Below are 17,670 nucleotides of genomic sequence, written 5' to 3' on the forward strand. Positions count from 1 at the left end.
TGCAATAGCCTTTCCATATTTGGAAGGGGATAATTATCTTTTAGAGATGCTTTGTTAAGGTCACGAAAACCAATACTTAACATTATTTCTCTATTTTTCTTTCTAACAGCAACTAGATTTGCAGTCCATTTTGAATGCCTTATTGAAAAAATAATTCCAACTTTTTCCATTTTCTTGATTTCCAATTTAATCAAAGGTTTTATTTTCATATTAATTATTTGTGGCTTTTTTCTAACTAGTTTAGCCGCTTCTTTTAAAATAATGACATGCAGGATGATCCTTTTATCATACTCCTTAAATCTTGATATGTCCACGAGAATGCATCTTGGAATTTCTTAAATAAGGTTACTTATTGATCGACTTCATAACGAGTCTAGGTTGTCCCAACATTTAACCATTTGGGTGCTTCAGAAGTTCCAATACTTATGTTTTTGAATTCCTGGATTTTCTTACTTCGTGACTAAAAAAAATTGGAACATATATTTGATCATTCCGATTAAACATTGACTCCAAAGACACTAGTATTGTAATGTCCCCTAATAATAATAAATAAAATAAAATAATATTAAAATATAAGTAAATAAACAATAAATAAAAGACAATAATGGTAAATAAATAATAAAAATTAAAGAAAAGATAATAATAGTAAATAAATAATAAATAATGAAGAGAATATAATAACAATAAATAATTAAAATAGTAAATAATAATACTAGAGTTCTAAATAAATATATATAGAAGTAAACTATAAAAATAGTAAAAATAAGTAAAGTTAACAAACAATAAAAAAGAATTGAATTAAGAGAAATATTAAATTAAGTCAAACTTAAAATAAAGAAATAAAAGTTGCATGTTGACACATGGAATGTGTGCATGCGACCTCTTTCCAATGTTTAGTCTATTTAATGGATGATGAGGAAGATGAAATTCATCATTCCTTCATCCATTCTCTTGGGAGAAAAGTGTTGTGAGACAAAGAATTCTCTGACAGTGGTATGTTGATTGAGGCCTCAAGGGTGACTAATTATAGAAAGATTATGTGCAGCTGAGGCTATGGTTGGCTGGAGAGTCATCCCAAAACTTTGTTGTGGTTAGCGGAATTCAATAGTGTTCAACTATGAAATCACAAGTAAGGAATATCATCGCCACAGGTAAGCCATCTCTGCTCGTGTTTTTGGAAATTCTATGTTAATTAGTGGAATAGTTGTGTGTTGATTATTAATCACATGATTGATCTAATTAGTTGCATATTTTAATTTTGGGGTTGTTACATATGGTATGAGAGCTAGGCTCAACCCTTAGGGTCCATCGACATTTTAATGTAGAAGGCTTCGATTATTTGTAAAATTTCCGAGTATTGCTTCCATAGAATTATACTCCTCAAAGTTTTATCATCCCTCGTAGCTTCATAATTTTTTCAACTAAATTTTTTTTATGCAACCTCTAGGTAAAAGTTTGAGAGAAATTATTTATTACATTTATCAATAATTTTGAACATAATGGTATTTAAATTAATCTAATTTCAAGTTGTGGAAACTATTGTAGCACCTTTACGGGAATAAGAGATTAAACACTTATATATATATTCTTATCTATATAAGTGTAAGGAAAGGAGGGGAGTTGGAACAAAAAAAGAGACAAGACTTAAATTCTCAGTTGAATGCCAAATATAGACAAAGAAACCTTGATATTATGAAAGAAGTACAAAAATCCAAATTACCAGAGTTCACAGGTCAAGATGGGGGTTCAAAAGAAAAAGCGTGGGTAATTGGCGTCAAGAGAGCACTTATCTTTAAGGTATATAATTCAAGGGAAAAGGCCCAAATAACAATGAGTCTACTAAAATGAGAAACTTTATTATGTTGGGTAAATGAAGAAATGAAGATGTAAGTCACCCCATTGCAAGTTACTTGGGAAATGTTTGAGCAAGCCTTCAGAACCAGGTACCTATTCTTGGAGTACGAACACCAACAAATAGGGCCTTTCCATGTAGTGTGACATAATGGTAGATCTATCGAAGACTATGAAGCTGAATTCTATGCGTTGGTCCATCATGTGGACTATATGGCAACTGATAAATGTAAAGATGAAAGATTCTTGCATGGGCTCGATCCATTGGTTTGAGCAAAAGTCGCCATGCAGAAACCCACCACTATGGAAACAACCATTTCTTTAGCCAAACAGTCCCAAGGAAGATAAATATGAAAAAGAAAATGGTGGTTGATGGAAATACAGAGAAGGAACACCCCACGATGAGGGTAAATAGATAAGGGACACCCATATGGATTCCAGGGAAGACAAAACAATGTTGCTCAGATTGCTAGTGCAACTTTTGGGTTGCCTCCAAGAGGACGTAGGGGTCAACCCTACTTGAGAAGAACTAATGGTGGGGGTAGAGGATTTGGTGGCCAAGGATAAGGACAAAGTGAGAATCGAGGTCAAGAAAAATGTTGGGAATGTGGAGGTCCACATTATAGAAGGGATTGTCTGAGGTATCAAGCAGGGATTAAACAACATGGACATAAAGCAAAAGGAGGAAGAACACAAAACCCCCATCAAATTCATGCCGCCACAAACCATCGTCAGGATAAGCACCAAACCGTAGTAGTGGAATCCCTAGGTATGATAAATAACATTCCTCTATCTATGTTAATTGATCCAGTTGCCACTGATAGTTTTATTTATCCTTTAACACTGCTTGGATGTGGATTGAAAACTCATGAATGTGGGATTCAAACCAAAAGAAGCAATTAGGGAATCATGAGGCTAAACTACCTCACCCTCATCAATAAAAACCAGGCTTTACCGTAATCCGTCCTGGATCACTAGAACAACACATTAAACATGTAATAACATGATTTACCATGATCTCCACCAGATCAATAGGAAAAACAAGCATGGATGCCACCGGATTTCTCCACCTACACCGTGAGGAATTTTCCTATCTCCTAGTCTTTAAGGCTTTACCGCAATCCACAACAGATCACTAGGCCCAAAACCGAGACCCGCTCTCTAGGATTTACCACATATCTTATCCCGGATTACTAGGCCTGATGGAGAGCACCCACCGAGGCTTTACTGTATATCCCACCATTCACAGGTCGAGGATTCCTAGGCCTACCGAGGCATCACAAAATCCATCTTTACCACAACCCACAGTCTGGTTCAAGGGTTACTAGTCCATGTGTTCTATTATTCATAGATCCACCTCACTTAGCTTCGAATCCATGGAAATCCATCTCAACCAAAACATGAGAACCCCATCACACCATGGCTATCTGGAAATGGCAAGGCTAGGCTGAAAACGCTATCACACCTGGAAAAACCCATTCCATAACAACAAAAACCACATGCAATACCATGCATTCCAAATCTAGCAAGGAAAACAGACATGCAAATTGATACCTGTAAAGAATCCTTATGTAGTTGCTTGATCTTGTTCTTCCTTTCTTGCTCCTTCCTTCATCTTGCCTTCTTTTCCTTTCTTGATCCAATGCCAAAGTGCTCCCAGAAAACTCAAGTGTCTAAGAGTGAGTGAAAGAGAGAAGAATGAGAGAGCTCCAAAATTGAATTGACAAAAGTTTGAGCAAAATCTTGCAAATTGTTCCTCAAATCCTTTTTATCAATGAGGCCTCTATTTTCTTCATTTTCCATTATTTTCCTTAATTTTCCTCCTCACGTGAAACTTGTGACTTTTCACCTTCATTTTCTCATAATTTCCATTATTTTCATAAATAAAATGCCAAATAATGCCTCTTTACCTTTCCAAAGTCTTTTCCATTGCCTTTGCCAATTTCCTTTAGCTATAATAACTTAAATGAACACCCACTAGGATGCTTTGCCCAACATTCATCTTGGAACATGTGTCCCATGACCATGGTCTTATATATTTTTACATGAATTTTTAACCAAGGCTATTACAGAACCCTCCCCCTTGGGGGAACACCGTCCTCAGTGTTCAATGACACCTATAACCAAAAATTGTTGAAAATAAAACATACTTTGCATGGAGCTTTATAACATAGATCTTTGCAGTATTTACAATGACCATTGTTGAAGACATGACAATCATACCATTTATTGGAGCTTTATAACACAACTCATTACAGTATTTACAATAATAACCACATATACACACATAGACATTTGCTCAACTAGCAAATAAAAGGCTATGATTTTGTATCAATCAACAAGGGAATCCGAAAGCTCACACCTCCACCCTCAAAAGTAGTACCAGGATTAACCTCCTTCCCAGGAAGTCTAGAATCCACTGTCAAAGTCAGAGGTGCATCCAATGTCCAATACTACAAGCTTGTGCTACTTTTCCTCTCAGTGAACAGTTACCGGCTCATTGTTCCAGGGCGCACTGCCAATGTGCATCTGATTCCACATGGAAATTCTAATGACCAAAACAAATCCATCCTCGACCTTCCCTTCTCTGATACATAGTCCCTCGAGCAATCTGATCACCCCCTTCTGTGCAGTCGCACACCTTCCAAGTTCCGCTAGCACCCCCATCCCAGGCAGTCCATCCTTTGGCAAGGTTTCCTCGCATCGGAAGGTCCAAAAGCCAAGGCATATCTCTACCTCAAACCATCATATCCGTCATAGCATGCTTATGGAAATCAATGGACACTATTGGGTACTAGTGTCCCACAATGGACCTACTCCTGAATTCTTTACCAGCATACTGCTGCCTGTTCCAATTCCTTTCACTGACACTGCTAATGCTTGTCGTAAGCTTCAACCACCCATCCGAGCATTTCATGGTTTCCTGTACCAAGCACAAAATTTCCATTAGATTCAAAATAAATTGAAATAAATTCAAATCATACCTCATTGGTGGCCTGTCAATAAGGTACACTTGCAATTTTGTTTGCTTCCTGTCACAACAAGTCAAACTAGCATCTTTGACCAAATCATTATGTATAAATACATCACATCAGGTTAGCCCAAAACACAACCATCATAGATTAAAATCATAAATCTCATGTAATCATCGTAAACCATAATCATAGATCACATGTAATCATCATAGACCATAATCATAAATCACATGCGTAGTAAAATTGAAATAAAATATTGATACTTATCATTTAATCAATCCTTAGCTTCTACCTTTGTCTTTATTCCATACACACATCGAGTCAGTTGTCACACCTGACAAACACCCAGTCCCTTCTCTTCAACCATGTAAACATACACATTGTGTTCATCATGCACATACAATCCACACACAATGTACGGCACCAAACAATACATACACCTACACCCGATGTACAACACAACACAAACATCTATACCCGATGTAGAACACCACACAATACATGTACCTACACCTGGTCTACAACACAACACAATACATGTACTACAATAGTACAACACAACATAATTCATACACCTACATCCACTGTACAACACAATACATATACGTACATAGAGTATAACTAAACAAATACACCTGTCACAATACCACAACTACACAATGCACATACATAGTACCAAATGCCCACAACATAGCATGTATGCCATGCACACCATACCACATGTACACAAGTACCATATGTACAATAGGTACATAGTACCACCTGTACACCATACCACTTGTACAACGTGTGCACATCATCACATATACACGACACCACTTGCACAATGTGTACACAATGCCACATGTATAGTGTACCACATGTACAATGTGTACACAACACCACACGTACAAAGCACCACATGAATGACATGTACACGACACCGCATGTACAAAACACCATATGCACGACATGTACACAACACCACCCACACACAACACCACATGTCCAACATGTACACAACACCACTTGTACAATCATGCACACAACACCATATGTACATAGCACCATGTGTACAACATTCACACAACACCATATGTACATAGCATTGCATATACAACACATACATAACACCCTATGTACACAACTCTGCATATCCAACATGTACATAACACCATCTATACCCAACACTGCATATGCAATATTCACATAACACTATTTGTACCACCTTGTACATATCAATGCATAAACAACATGTACACACACTATATATACACAACACTGCATGCGCACAACATCACAGATGAAACATGTAAATATATACAACATATGTACAATAGTAATACCACACTTCCAAAACCATATTGTCTCTAACAAGAAACCTTGCTTCCAGTGCCTTATCCATGTTGTCCCAACATGTCGCAGACCACACTGCTTTCATTTTGCTGATGTATCTCTCGGCATAGCTTGTCCATAACATAAACATACTATAATAACATAATATCAATTCATATCCAAATGATACTGACCTCGTAGATTTGTCAGGACTACTCTCCCACTTGATTCCTCATAAATCAGGAACCTCTTCATGTCATTCACCCACGTAAGCAATCATTCCTCTACAAGAATGATTCCTAACGACCCTGTCAGACAACTATATGCATATATATATATATATATATATATATATATATATATATATATATATATATATATATATATATATATATATATATACACACACATATAAACATCAACATAAAACAATCATGATCTTGTAAGACAATGACATACATATATGCATGCATATATATCAACATTAGCATAAACAATCATGATCTTGTTAGACAATGACATACATATATACATACATGTATACATATATAGACATAAGCACAATCACGATCGCAACATAATTACTAGATATCATAAGTCTGGGTTAAGATAACTCCCTTTATGTGTGCAACAGATGTGCAACATCGAGAAAAATAGTTCCCAACATAGCCAAGGCATATGACACCTCAAATCCATTCACCTTACCTTTCTTGATTACCTTTCCCATGACTGTCCTACCATTGTCCATTTACACTAGTGGACTCAACCAGTCCAATCGGATCTCATACTCTTGCCTTTAACTTCCCTTATACATGCACCGAGCTTCATCCATGTCTTACCTTACCTATCGGGTACCACACAACTCTCCCCTAACTCCATTAATTTCCTCCTTCCCCAACCAATTCTGAAGACTCTCAAACAATAAAGGCAAGACCATGAACCAAACAAGAAGAAAACCATGGAAAACTAACAAAAATTCGACACCACAAACAAAGTGGCATGGCCATGCACAAGATGCAAACAAAACCGCAATCAATCACAACAAATTGACCAAAAGCGCAAGACTAACAATAGACGCCTTGACCTAATCCCCATGGTTCCCAGTGCTTCCAAGGTAAAGCCCAACCTGAGCCTTCTTCGAGATTTCATGGCAACCTCTTTTCCATGCAATCCCTTGCATCATACTACCATCAACACATAACTATCAATGCATAAATAAACATAACAATACATTGGTTACCTTACCTTGTTGTGCCAAGCACGTTGTCTTGTAACTGAACACGTACACTTCTCAAGGAACTCTAATTCCTTGATGAATCTAGCTATAAATGGAAGCCAACTGTTATACCTGTCAAATACATGTCCATGAAAATAGCACATATCCACATAATTTCAAACAAATTAGGGTTAAGAAGACTTCCTATATGAAAAGCACTCATTCTAATGGAATTGTGGTTTCCAAACATAGCCAAAGAAATTCTCCTCCAATTCCTTTCTTTGACCTTTATCTTGCTGCAAATGAGTCTTACTATATACTGTCACATCACCCAATGGATAGTTATATAAACAATTCAACTAATACCTTGTCATGCTAGTAGAAAGCATGTTTCCTACAACTGTTCACACACATCAACCTTGTGTTCGAAATATCAAGACAATCATATCTCTCAATTTGAGATCAACCTTTACCAAGACTAAGAACCATGTCATACTCAACAATCAACTCACATTCATCAATCATAAGACATAATGCTACCACTATCACCTACTTACACTCAAGTACATATCAGTTGTCTCGACACATATGTATTAGTACAACCATCTTAAAACAAGATCATTTCAATAAGAAATATTATAGACACATACTCATATCATTCAAGTAATCAAACATTCATACAACAGATAAATGACATAATAGACACCAAACACTCAAATACCAAATAGGACACATACTCATATCATTCAAGTAATCAAACATTCATACAATAGATAAATGACATAATAGACACCAAACACTCAAACACCAAATAGGATACATAAGCAAACTCATACCTCAATGTATCTCTAGGGGTTATCTTATCTACACAATCAATCTAGATTAACATGATTTAACTTCACAATATGTCAAATCAAACATACATAAGATCATGATGTCCATAACAGTAACTGGCTAACATGTTCACACATAAGCTCATAAACGATTGTCATTCATGCATATCAATCCCATATGCACAAACAGTTACAACACACTATCACAAATAAGTCAACTCATACCTAAATATCATAACCATAACCATCTACATAGGCCAATCCAAGTTAACACAATACATATAACATCAACACATTAAATGCAATAACCTAATCATCAAGTTAACTAACATATAACAACAATAATTTAACATATAGCATGCTCGTGTGCATAAGACTACACTGATGAACTAGCATCTACCATGCATGTAAGCACAACAACAATAGAATGGAAAGTATATAAGTAACCCTAATTCTTATAACAACCATTAACAACATACTTGCATGCCCAACATACAAACCTATATGACGATCTACTCGTACCTCGAAGTCTAGTGTTGCAAGCTCGCTTTGATGATCTACATATCCTGCTCTATCTCAGCCAACACATCAACATCATAACAAGAATCATCATCATGATGACCTAATTGCATACAATGACCTCATGCACAACAAACTTCACCATGACACTGACATGCATAACAAATTCATATACAACCATACACTCATGACGACACATCCCACAACAACACCATCAACCTTCACATGGAGAAATCATTACAACCATGATCAACACCATGCAAATGCAACAATAACATGGACTATAAGCATAAGTAACACCCATGCAACTGACATGACTGCATGACCAACACACACTACCTATCCAGTCTAAGGGGTGAACCCGCATGCTCTGATACCACTTTGTAACACACTCCTCCCACATCTACCCAAGTAACCGGCCAACCGGGGTAAACATGTGATGAGATGTTACTATGATATGATTTGAATCCCTATGTGTCAGTTAAGGAAGTAGAACCGATGGAAACACGCCATACAATCCTTCCACATCAATAATAGAAATCCAAGGAGCCACCCCAACCTCTCAAGTAACCAACCCCTGGGTCCCAAAGATTTTTTAGACCATTAAATCCCTGGACTCTCCCTTGATATGGGCATGCATGCGTCCAAGAGGCTTTGGATGCTTCCACAGCATGGGTATGCATGCGTACAGGGAATTTTCTCCCTAGACCTGTGTTTATGTCTCCAGGATTTGTGCCACTTTTTGAGGCCTAGAGCACAGGTCACTACCTAGAACTCCATGACACTTTTTGAACTGAAATATAACAACCAAATAATGATACAAATGAAACTACTTGAACAAGGACTTGACTAGAGCCATACTATCCATGACAGGAATTTCATCAAACATGTCACAAATATGTAATCTACAGGTTTAAACAACAAATCTAAGCATTGGGGTCTCATACTTATCTGAGAATCACTAAGAAGCATTGGTCCCTTAAATCAAAACATGAGGAGAGCCATACATCATCACTTTCATAATACATGATTATAACCAACATAATAATAACATAAATATCAAGGATACATCAGCCATAGAAACCACATATAAACCAATACATTTACACATAAGATACCAAGGAAAGAACCTCTTATTAATGAATGCAAAATCCAACCCTGTATGGGACTACCATGTTCCACCTGACCATAGAATGGTTGAGCCAATTCTCTCTTCATCCATTCACCCTCATGTCATATTCCAAGCATCAATGTGGGACTCAAACCAAAAGAACCAACTAGGCAATCCCTAGGCTAAACTACCTCACGCTCATCAATAGAAACCATGCTTTACCATAATCCATCCCAGATCACTAGGCCAACACAATAAACATGTAATAGCAGGCTTTACAATGATCTCCACCAAATCAATAGGCCAAAAAATCATGGATGCCACCGGATTTATCCACCTACACCATGAGGAATTTTCCTGTCTCCTAGTCTCTCAGGCTTTACCGCAATCCACACCATATCACTAGGCCCTAAACTGAGACCCAATCTCATGATTTACCACATTTCCCATCTCGTGATTACTAGGTTTGACGGAGAGCAACGACCTCTAGGATTTACCGTATATCCCTCTATTCACCAGTTGAGGATTCCTAAGCCCGCCTAGGTAACAAAAAATGCAGCTTTACCGCAACCCACGGTTTGGTTCAGGGGTTACAATGCCATGTTTTCTATTATTCAAATATCCACCTCACTCAACTTCGAATCCATCTGGGAATCTGGCTCAGCCAAAACATGAGAACCCCATCACACCATGGCTATCCAAAAATGGCAAGGCTAGGTTGAAAACATTGTCATGCCTGGTAAAACCCATGCCATAACAACAAAAATCACATGCAATACCATGCATGCCAAATTTAGCAAGAAAAACACACATGAAAATCGATACCTGCAAAGAATGCTAATGTGGTTGTTTGATCCTTCTCTTCCTTTCTTGCTCCTTCCTTCTTCTTGCCTTCTTTTCCTTTCTTTATCCAATTCCAAAGTGCTCCAAGAAAACCCTGAGTATCCAAGAGTGAGAGAGAGAGAGAGAGAGAGATAATGGGAGAGCTCCAAAACTGCACTAACAAAATTCTGAGCAAAGTCTTTCCAACTGACCCTCAGAAGCCTTTTTATCAATGAGGCCTCTATTTTCTTCACTTTACATCATTTTCCTTAATTTTCCTCCTCACATGCAACCTATGACCTTTCACCTTCCTTTTCTACTAATTTGCATTATTTTCATAAATAAAATGCCAAATAATGCCTCTTTTCCTTTCCAAAGCCTTTTCCATTGCCTTTTCCAATTTCCCTTAGCCATAATAACCGAAATGAACACCACCTAGTTCAACTTGGAATACTTGTCCCATGACCATGGTCTTATATATTTTTACATGAATTTTTAACCAGGGTTATTACAGTCGTAAAACCAGGGTTGGGGCTACGTGCCCCCCCCCCTTCTCCCAACGCCAAAACCATTACATCAAATATAAATGATGAATCATACATGTTAAGATCCAAATTTGTAACCTAACGGTTGTATAAATTACGTTGTATATTTGCATATACTCATGAAGTTTTAATGAAAATCACAAGATATGGATCTACACTATTTCTCTGCAGACATTATTTCACAATGTAGAATAAAAATATCATACATGCAAGAAGAAATAACACACACGCAACAAGTATTTTTATATGGGGGAAGAAATCTACTAAAAACTGCAATGCCTACTTTCATTAATCAAATGAATAGAGATGTATTACAATTTCTTTTCTCAATTGAGCTCACCCTACAAGTGCACAACCTATCTCTTTGCTCACTAAAGGCCTACTGTCTAGATTTAGTCAAATTTTTCCTCAACTTGAGCTCCTATTTCCTTTCATTGTTCCTTGAGGAATTAACCCCTATTATTTAGGAAATCCCCTTAATTGAATTGTGTAATTCCTTTAGGCTGATCATATGACTGCATGCAACACATGTACACTCAAGACTAGTCTACAACTGATGATACACTACCTTGGAATATCCACCTCAACTAGGTAACTTGAATTCTCTACATGCACTACTATTTTGGTTTGATTGATCAATTAACTGGATGATCACTAAGTTTGAATAAATTCCTATAGCTTAACTAACCTTCCATTAGTTCCTCCAAAAGTTGGAACTAGTTTAGCTAAAAACAACCTGAGATAACTAACCTTGATTGCTACAAATTAGCAATCACACATGTATAATTGAACTCTAACTCCAACTCAAATTTATTGAGTACATTGGGTGACACAAGCCATGTCGCACAAGTTAACATCATCCAAGTTGTCTGATGATGTGTAAATTCAAATTTTCTCAATTTAATCAAGGCAAAATCAAATTGAGAATTTCTTGCTACAATTTTCAACACTCCCTCTCAACAAGAAATGGATTATCAACCACCCTTATCCTACAATTGTGGAACTCGAACTTCCCACTTGACAATTCTTTTGTCAAAATATCAACATATTGTTCCTCTATTAGAATGTACTCAACAAATTATCTGCCTCTGCACACAGTCCCGTAATTAGTGATACTGGATATCTATATGCTTGGATTGATCATGAAAAAAAGGATTTTCAGAGAGCTTGATGCAACTCTGATTATCACAGTAGATCACAGTTGGATCCATCATCTGACCAAACAATCCAACAAGTATCTTTCTCATCCAGATCGCCTCACATGTTGCTTAACCGGCAACCATGTATTCTTCTTCTGCCAAGTTGAGTGCCACAGATCTTTGCTTCCTATTGTACCAAGAAATCATTGCAGACTTAACACTAAAAATTTCACCTGATGTACTCTTTCAATCTGTTTGACTCGCTACCCAATCTACATTTGTGAAGCCACATAGCTTCACTCCCTATGTCTGTTGGTCGGATAAATCTTTCTTGCGGACAAGAACGATCTCCCTAGTATCAACAGATATCTAGCAACAAGCAGGACAAGCAAATCTACCTTTCTCTAAAAATATTGCGATTTATTAATAAAAACTAAAGAGGTGTTTTAGACCCTACCTTAAGTCCAACGCTAGTTTGTGGCAGTCATGCTTCAACGTCCGAAAGAGTTTCCTTTTGAGAACCTGCAATCACAAACAAGCACACATCAAATAACACCTGCTTAGCTAATATAATAAATCATATTCATCATGGTGATCAAGGAATCCATGAAATAAACCATAAAACACAGCTTATTGAGAAAAATAAACTTGATTGTATTAATTTTGAAAATAGAAGAACTTTACAACCTTTGGTGCCTTGATGTTGTACAAGCTCCTCCCAGGGTCCAAAACAGGAATCTCCTCTACTTTGACAAGCCTCACACTCTTCCAAATGAGATCAACAAGGTATGTAATCTTTCCTCACAAAAGCTCAATTAGGAAGACTAAGTTCCAGCAGCATTTCACCTCAAAAATCTTCAGCTTTCAACCTCCCCAGTAACCAGCCCAATGCTTCATTTTATAGTGCAAAGGAAGGAGGTTACAGGTCCACCTATGAAGGGATAGAGTCCTCCTTCAAAGGGATAAGCTCCTCACATCAAGGGGTTAGCTCCTTAAGGTATGGGATGCATGAACCTTAAAGGAGTGAACTTGCCACCTCAAGATTCCTTCTAGAAGCTTCCAGAAATGACTCAAAGTGAGTTTTTAAGAATGTACTTGCGCCTTTTTGACTTTTACAGGGGTCCGCACCCATTACACAGAGACAGAGTGGTCAAGTGCGCAGGGGACATGACCATTAGGTGCGGGACCGCAGGTAATGCTAAGAGAAAGTGCGGAACCAGAGTTTTAGAGACTTTTAAGGGCTTTCTCTTATTTTCAAGGCTTGACATGAAGAACTGAGGTTTAAGACTTGCAAAGGAGGAAAGTATGAGTGGTGATAGACTCACACCGATTGCAGAATGTCATGGTGACAATATTTTGTGCAACAGATTGCCCCCTAAAGTGCGAAGTCTGTAATAGATGAGGATAGCATTTGTCATCTAAGAAGAGTGAAGTACTTTATCATTTCAAGGATCATCCTGTGGACACCCTAGTCGGAACCTGTAAAAACATTCAATACAAAATATATATATGTGAACATATCATCGCTGAGGTAGGCATTCCCATGCTCAGATCAAAACTGACTAGAAAACTAACTAAACTGCTCTGATACAGGAATGATTTTGTAATACATCATAAGCATAGACATATGTAGACACAGTATGGGCGCAGCCATCTGTTTATGAATAGTCCACTGTATAATGAATAACAAAATTCCTCGCAGCCTGGATGGTGGAAACTAGATCCAGGGTCTTGATTTCTACTTCTCGAACTAGTACGATTCTATCCATGTGAATGAATGTGTCGAAGTCGAACATGGTAGAAACCACTTGATTACCAGTCAATGATGTGAATCATTAACAAGTGTGAGAGAAACCACCAGTAATGTCAATGGCTCTCAAAGTACTCAGTACAATCCATGAAATGTGAATAGATGAGTTGATGTCGAACATGTCATAGAATCCTTTGATCGAAGGTCAATGATGCAACCTGTCATCGAAGGCGAGAAACCTGCCATTAGGGCATGCAGATTCCAAGGTACTGACGATTTCTAGATCATATTTCTAGATAATGAGCTAAAGTCGATAGAAAGCGATCTGTCGTAGGCAAGCCCACAACACGAAATCATAGATCAAGTTTGAAGAAATATATTTGGCAAGGACTAACTCAGGGATGGTCAAGATGGATGACAGATATTTTGCAGATGAATGGTTTATTTGAACTGACCTCTTGAACACATAACGACACTGCAGATGGTTTGGTGACAATTGACCCAAAGCTAATACCCAGAAACCAGCTGAAGACTTTCAATATGGTTTGATTAATTGTTAGGCAAAGGATTTCCCAACCCAGGTGAATAAAAGTGTCGTGTTCAAGAGTGGTTGACTGCTTTTCTAAATCACAAACATAACAAACAGGTTCATTTTTCTCTCTTTTCCCCCACCATTTCTGGCAAGTACCTCTTTATTTTTGACAAGCTTGAGGAGGATAACATTTGCTTGGTTATAAGCTCATCCTTTGGATGAGTCCAACTTAATTTAAAATTCGAACCCTAAGAAGGAGTGGTCCGTTCTTGTTTAAAATTGAACAGGTCCTTTACGTTTAATTTTAACGAGTCCAGTATAGGAAAACTCGGTGTTTTTCAATTTTAGGGAGTTAGAAGAAAAACTTAAGGAAACTCCATGGATGTCCTTTTTCGTAAATTTGTGTCTCCCAAGCCCGAAAAAGTATAAAATAATACTTGAGAGAACCACTTGACCATTACAATCAAGGAGTACTTTTCATAATTAGTGTCCCTGATCCGAAAAAAGTAAAAAAGTGATCAAAGACACATCGTTTTATAACCAATATCGAACTTGAAACGACAAAAGCCCGACAATCTTTTCATGTTTATACGGTCAGAAAAGAGCTGTAAGTGGACCGTCCTTTTAATTCCATTTTAACGAGTTAAAAAGGAAAAACTCGAGCAATATTTTCATATTTTACGAGTCAGAAAAGAGCTTAAAGAGGACTCCAATGTTTTTTGTTGAAAATGATCAATTTCCCCTGAAAAATCCAATATTCTGCACAAAAACTCAAAACATTACTCATACCTGTTTAAGATAAATAAAAATGCATCAAAAAGTTACCTTTTTAAAGTAAAAAATAAATAAATTAAAAATTCATTTATTCAAAAAAGCTTATAAAAAGGGCTTTTGTAAATTCATTTTTACCATTTGACTTCAGAGTGAGAAGAGAGAGCTTTTGGGTAAGAAACTTCCTGTGAAGATTGCAGAAAATCCGTCCGTTGGAATCGAAAACCGTCAGCTCCAGGTAATCCACATCATCCTTATCTTGCATTTCAACTGTTTGCATTTCGTTTTTAGGCTTCCATTTTGATTTTTGAGGGAAAAATTAGTTTAGAAATCCGCTCGCGGGGGTCCGCAGGCGCAACATGCGGACCCTGCGGACCCCGACTTTTTCTACAAAGGAAAGAGTCAGAGTTCCACACCTGTCGCTAAGGACGAGTGCGGACCTACGCACTGTCCCTAACTAGCGGGTGCGGACCCCGCGAAATAGGTTTTAAAACTTCAATTTTTCCATTTCCGCCCAAAATTTTTTGAACTAAATTGTTCTAATACGTCTTTTGTGCAATGTAGGACATACAAAATGCTTATTTGGAGGGAACACGAGCACGAAGATGTGGACCTAGCCGCAATAAATCATCAACCCACATTGGATGCATTGAGAGCATGCAGACTATTTAAATTCTGGGCCATACCCGGCATGAGGGCCCAAGTAGACTTTTTGCAATGGCTGGTAGACAGGTGGAACATACAGGACCAATGTTTCATGATTGGTGGCCACCGGCTCGAAATTGAGCTGGAGGACATATATTTTTTGACTGGTTTTCCCAAGAGAGGTGAACGATTATCTCTATTCGGGACTAGGCTAGGTGGCCAGTCTGTCGCTAGTCTCCGACTAGAGTTTTGTAATGACCAAACAAAGGACAAACGGATAGATGTTAAAACTATCTCCCATCCTGAACTTAAAGTGATTGCATTTACTGTCACCAGACTATGCGGGAGCGTAGCATTGCATGTAGCTACTGGATCCCAAATGCGAATGGCAGTAGACTATTATCGAGGCACCATCTTCAACTGGTGCGAAGCTGTGTTGGCGAATGTAAAAGGCCAACTAACTAGAAAAGAAAAGAACGAAACAACAAAGGTATGGTTTCCTAGTTGTGAGCTTTGGTCTAGAGAGGGTCCCGATGTTGGTCCCACAGCAGCTTTCCGTTGAGGTTGGACTTCCCCGAGAGCCTAAGATAATGCGTTGGGTTGCAGTTATGGCCCGTCATCCTGAGGAGGGTTCAGAGGTTGTTCGATTTCCGCCTGAGTATTTTCGTTGGTTGGGGAACCAACTTTTCGTGATTCAGGATTTTCCATATGCTGGGATGGATTATCGTGGTGACCCAGACATGACTCTTCCACCAGGAGAGCAGTAGGATGATTCAGGTAAAATCATTCTCAATATTTTCTAAGTTTTAAATAATTTATTTTTTTTTTTTAAATCGTCCAAAACTGATAATAAAAAGTTTCAAATGCAGATGTGGGTCCACGGCAACCAGCCGCTCTCCAACCCTATGAGAGGAGACACCCAGCTGCAGCAGTACCGGCCCCACAGGACCAATCTACAGAGACCCTGACCGAATTGGAAAATCATCTAGAGCGTTTGACAACAGATATTCCAGAGACTAGCATAGATGATATTCCACTTAGGTTACAGCATTACGTGATTGGGGTCCCAGGACCTTTTAGGAGGTTCCTTTGTAGGGTGGCCCGAGCAGTGGTTTCTTATCGTGATCATCACCAGTGATAGGATGATCGCCTTTGTAGACTCATACGACATTTTTGCTTTTTTGTATTATCATTTTTGCCGATCATAAGGTGTTTTTCAACCTATGATCGAAGACGATGTATATTTGACACACTTCTATGCTATGATATATCACTATTACTGGCTATCTTGTATAACATGTTATGGAATGTTTTTAAATTTACTGTTTTGATTATTGCAAATGTCTATTTAACATTCGAGAAGCAACTGCATCTGCTAATGTATTTAAATATCTTGGAATATGCTGATATTCAATGTAGTCAAATTCACGTTCCAAGAGACGAACTCTCAAGAATAATCTTAATAACACTGGATTTCTAATGGCATAAACTCTGTTAAGTTGTAATACAACGAGTTCAGAATCTAACCTAACAATCAAACTTCGAATCCCAAATGAGATGGATTCAGATAATAACTCAATCACTACACTATACTCTGCAATGTTATTCGTTGTTTGACCGAGGCTTACCCCATGCATAGATACCAAC

The 17,670-nt window shown here is 37.8% G+C and overlaps 1 protein-coding gene across 1 annotated transcript in view; it reads right to left on the reverse strand.

The window, feature by feature from the left end:
* Positions 1-4,645: 4,645 nt before the first annotated feature.
* The window catches only part of LOC149225981 (uncharacterized), an 87,589-nt gene continuing 74,564 nt past the window's right edge, over positions 4,646-17,670 (reverse strand). Inside the window, exon 3 of the mRNA XM_089380061.1 lies at positions 4,646-4,774. Coding sequence (XP_089236187.1) covers positions 4,646-4,774 — 129 coding nt within the window. The remainder of the gene's footprint in view (positions 4,775-17,670) is intronic.

The sequence above is a fragment of the Pinus tabuliformis genome, chromosome J (assembly GCF_031772625.1).
Source record: "Pinus tabuliformis cultivar Carrire ecotype Pingquan chromosome J, CPIR1, whole genome shotgun sequence".
Lineage (NCBI taxonomy): Eukaryota > Viridiplantae > Streptophyta > Pinopsida > Pinales > Pinaceae > Pinus > Pinus tabuliformis.